This window comes from Varanus komodoensis, unplaced genomic scaffold (assembly GCF_004798865.1).
Source record: "Varanus komodoensis strain SLA01 unplaced genomic scaffold, ASM479886v1 scaffold140, whole genome shotgun sequence".
NCBI lineage: Eukaryota > Metazoa > Chordata > Lepidosauria > Squamata > Varanidae > Varanus > Varanus komodoensis.
Genome location: NW_025335410.1, coordinates 124,899 through 129,761, shown reverse-complemented (window position 1 = coordinate 129,761; position 4,863 = coordinate 124,899). Strand labels below are relative to the sequence as shown.

Here is a 4,863-nt window from a genome sequence, read left to right as displayed (position 1 = left end):
CAGAACTTAGAGGAGGATGGTGGAGGAGCTGAAGTGGCATAACAGCTGTGTCAGCATTTGGGACATGGATAGTGAAAGTCAAGGCAGATACACCAGGACAAGGGTCAAGACAGAGTCCAAATACAGCCCAAAGTCCAGTAGATATATCAGAGACAGAGTCAAAGTCAGGGGACAGATATCTGAGACAGGATTCAGGAACAGCAAAGGCATAGCAAGCAGAGCAAGGTAGCAAGGCAGGGAGGCAAGGGGGGAATTGGATCAGGTCGAATGCAGGCCCTGAAACACACAACAGAAATCAGGAAGCCACCACTGATAAAGGAACTTCTGGAGGGAAGAGTTACAGAGCTCTTCCTAGGGCTCCTGGCTGGCATTCATCAGGAGGCTGACAGATCTAACAGGGTCTGGGACCAATACTGTGGTGGTTGTTCTGTTCTGGGCCAGCAGATGGAGCCCTGGAACTGCCCGGGTCCTGACACAGCAGACCAAAAATTGTATCCGTATGCTCAGAAATGCCAGGTAGCTGAGAGGTTCTACTGCTTACACCTGTGACCAACCAATGCCTCCTCTTCTTTCTACAAAGATAAGAATCCATGCCTTCTTCTACCCCTGCTCCCACCTGGTGCTACCTGAAGCATATGGGTCTCATGTCCTAGAACCATGAGCCCTTGAAGATGGTGGCTTGCAGTAACAGCAGCTCTGAAGGAGGCACCGAAACCTATCTCTGTTCCTCTCTGCAGTAGGCTTCATATCCTTCCCATATAAAAGCAAGGAATGGCTAGTGTCCCCTGATTTCAAGCACTCAACTTTGGACTTTCAAGTAACCCTGACCAAAGAATCCCAGCCAGCTCCTCATCTGATGCTCAATCTCAAGAAGAAAGCAATGCCTACAAGAAAAGCCTGCTGGCCCCTTAACTGCCACATTTTCTGTCATATTTGGAAAAGTAGGTTGCTGGGAGTCATAATAATACTGTGTGAAAAATCCACAGTGTCCTGGATGGAGATGCTATATCAGTATATTCTTAAATTCTGTACCTGGATGAGACAGTCACATATGCATTAAATCCACCCTTGCATGTCCAACCACTAAAATTTAATGGGAGGGTTAAAGGGGGATTGCAAGCAAATTTTGCAAAATGCAGTAGCAATCTTAACTGCACCTAGGAACCCTGCTCTCAGCAAATATGAGATACGTGATTCACTCCAACATATATGTGTTTGTGTGCGGATTTATACAATTTCCATCTTGCAGAACTAGATGTAAATGTGAATAGAATTTGTGGGTGCAAATCCATGCAGGGACTCCTAACTGTGTAGAGTCACTTACTCTGGGAAAGACTGTAATCATAACCAAACATGTGTATGATCTCCTTCAGACCTTCCAGCTCAAGTTAGAGTGTTTGAGAGTGCAAGGGGTGGTGGTGAGCAAGACTGTTGACCTTGAATACCTTTCACAGATCTGATTTAAGAATGAGTAAAGAGAGCTAGGGAATCCCTTCCTTCTAACATTTTCTTTAATCATCCTGGAGAGCTGCTGTGAGGCAGTGGTTTTTGTGTCATCTCAGAGTCACTTCCTCTTACTGTGTCTCTTGCACAGTAATACAGAGCCGTGTCTTCAGATTTCAGGCTGCCTAACTGCAAGTACAGCAGATTGTTGGCATTGTCCCTGGAGATGGTGAAGTGCCTTTTCACTGCATTTGAGTAGCGAACGGTGGAGGAAGCTGGATTAATTTCCCCTATCCATTCCAGTCCCTTTCCAGGAGCCTGGTGCACCCATTGCATCCAGTAGCTGCTGAAGGTGAAGCCGGAGGCTCGACAGGAGAGATGGAGTGACTCTCCAGGCCTTTTGACATCCCCTCCAGACTCCACCAGCTGGATCTGTGATTGAACACCTGAAACAAAATATATGTTAATGAGTCATACATCTAATTAATCCCAAGAATGTGCTAGTCATCTTCACTTGAAGAAGAAAGAGTACCTTCAAATTTGGCTAAAAAGAGGCAAAATAAAAACCAAAATAGCATTTTCTCCTTTTTGACTTGAAAGGGATTTTTAAAAGAAATGAAAAAACTTTAAGAACAAGTTTCTTCTGAGAATGACTTGGCAGGGAGAGGCTGGGATGTATTTAAACATGTAGCTTCCTCTGTATTTACATATCACAGAGGACAAAAAGACTTCCCTTCAACTCCCTTCAACTCTATCTCTTTGTGTGTGTATGAAGGACATGATTTCAGATATGGCAAATCATTGCCTAACATGACTGAGGAAGGAGGAGGCAGCAATTTGGGGTTCAGACATTGTACACGTGTGATCCAAAATCATCCAAGAGAGGCAGGCAGGGTTATCTTTGGAAGAAAGACATAGAGATGGTGATGCAGCATCTCAGTGACTTCTCCCTGAAATCCCACCATGAAGAACAATGTTGGAATAGACCTAGAAGATGGCATACAGCCTTTGATCTTTCCATGCTTGCTTTCTATAGGTTGTTTTTGCAGCAATTAATGTTGCACTGCTTGAAACAGGGACTGTTTTCCCTCCTGTCAAACCATTACAGGTGTGTACACTGTTAAACTGGGAAGATATATATATATATGGTGCCACTGAATCCAAGATGATGCATAACTACTGTCATATACACAACTCTGACCAAATTAAAAATCTAGAGATTAGGTTTTCTCATAGAATCATAGAACAATATTATTTATTTATTTATTTATTAAAACATTTTTATGCCGCCCCATTCGCCGAAGCCTCGGGGTGGCTTCCAAATAGAGTTGAAAAGAGCCCATAAGGCTCTTGAACCCAGCTCAGTGTTCCTTCTCCTCTATAGACCTTTTAGATTTTAATCCAGGTCAGCAGGACAGGTCCTTCTGTTCCCTACTGAATCACAAATTTTTCCTACTGAATCACAAATTTTCCCTCAGCTCTACATAGGACTGCAGTCAGTCAAGAAATATTCGTTCTAAGGGTATATATATTAAGTAGTTGCTGTCAAGAGCAAGAGTCCCTCCTTTGTGCATTCTAAAACCACAGACTGTGACAAAGTACTCTTTCTTGCCAAAAAGTGCAAAATGTCAGAATGAATCCCTGAGCATGTACGGAGTGGCTTGTTGTACCCAATCTAGTAATCACTTCCAGCAATTCTCCTTATGAGTGTGCCTGGGTCACAGCCCTTTGGGATGGGTCTTCTAAAAGCGAGCAAGCCTCCTTTCCACACACTGATCCTTTAACTGGGCAGCCCTCTTCAGGTGGTGATGAGTCATGGGATCAAGAGCTGGGGCCACCTTGCCTGAGTCTGAGAAACTCCCCTCTGGCCAACTGTACATCTTAGTTATTCCCAAAGGCTGCCCACCAGAGGAGTCTGGCCTTGAGATAAGCTTCTCTCAGCAATCACATCAGTTCTACTAGAGGCAGATCTCTGAGAAATAGTGTAAAACACCTGATTGTACTTATAGATGGGTTAATTGGTATGGGTTCAAAATAAATGGCAAGAAGGATGACCAGAGGGAAAAACACCCAGCTTCCAGTACTTCCAACTGCACAGAAACATCGAAGACTGCCTCCCTGGCACACAAAATTTACCACGTTATGTCCTGCATAGCTCATTTTCAGGAAAGTTTCAAGCACCAAAAACAAGGGTGAGGGAATATAAATATTATTTTATGCTCAATTACTACAGCGTCACATCTCCTTTCAAAGAATCTTGGAAAAAAGGTCATTTTCTGAAGGAATAGAATATTCCATCTGAGATATCTGTAGTGGTGTTGCTCCATGGACCCTGGAGCCAGGTTGGTGTGCTCTTCAATACTTCACTCAGCTTAGGAATAATTACAGTTTCAATTCAATCACCCCTCCGTTCTTGAACTTTCTTCATTGATAGGGGACAGCAAAAGGGAGCATTTTGCTTAACGGGGACACATTTGTAAGCATTACTGGGGTCCCTGATCATGCAGAAATGGCAATTGTGGACAAACTTTTAAGTATACTCAACCATATATGATGCCAATCCTCCACCCCCAAGCATTCCCATTCAAGTTGGGAGGGCTGTGCTTGAAATGGGTCCTTCCAGACCCATTGCATTGAAACCCCAGTGAATTTAATACAAATTTTCCTGAACAGGGAAAAGGATAATTCTTACAACAGTTATGGTATGTAGCATGGATATCCATGTGGACATTTTTAAATGGTAGTTTGTAAAAGTTGTGTGCTTTCTGTTCTTATGCTTGCATGCAAACAGTTTTGATATTATGCACAGCGTTGTGTTTTTAAGATTTTTAATCATTTGACCATATTTTTCTATGTTTCTATGTGCCTAAACCACCCAAAGAGAAGTGCCTATTAGGTAGTATAGAAATCTAATAGTGTAAAAGAAATTAAAGGAAACAAAGGGGAGTTTTTGGCTCATTGAAGATTGACTTCCCCCACAGTGTCTTTTGCACAATACTACAGAGCTGTGTCCTCAGCTGTCAGGCTCTTCATTTGCAGGTACAGCTGGCTCTTTGAGTTGTCCCTGGAGATGGTGAAACGACCCTTCACTTAATTTGAATGGTAAATGTGGGAAGAGTCTGTTGGGTGCATCCCTGCAACGAATTCCAGGCCTTTTCCAGGAGCTTGTCTGATCCAACCCATCCGATAGTTGCTGAAGGAGAACCCAGAGGCTTGGCAGGAGAGGTGGAGGGAATCTCCAGGCCTTTTGGGGTCCCCTCCAGACTCCACCAGCTGGACCTCTGACTGGACATCTGGAACAGAAGACATATTAAGGCTCCGTCTGTATGTTAAACCTGAAAGTGGATCTGTCTCCCAAATAAAAGGGTACCTGTGAAGATTGCTAAGAAGAGAATAGATGGAAGGCAAATTTTCATTTTC

The 4,863-nt window shown here is 43.4% G+C and overlaps 1 gene segment (V, D, J or C); it reads right to left on the bottom strand.

Moving 5' to 3' along the window:
• Positions 1 to 1,515: 1,515 nt before the first annotated feature.
• The window catches only part of LOC123020124, a 4,757-nt gene continuing 1,409 nt past the window's right edge, over positions 1,516 to 4,863 (bottom strand). The window contains 1 exon segment of the V gene segment in view: positions 1,516 to 1,889. Coding sequence covers positions 1,516 to 1,889 — 374 coding nt within the window.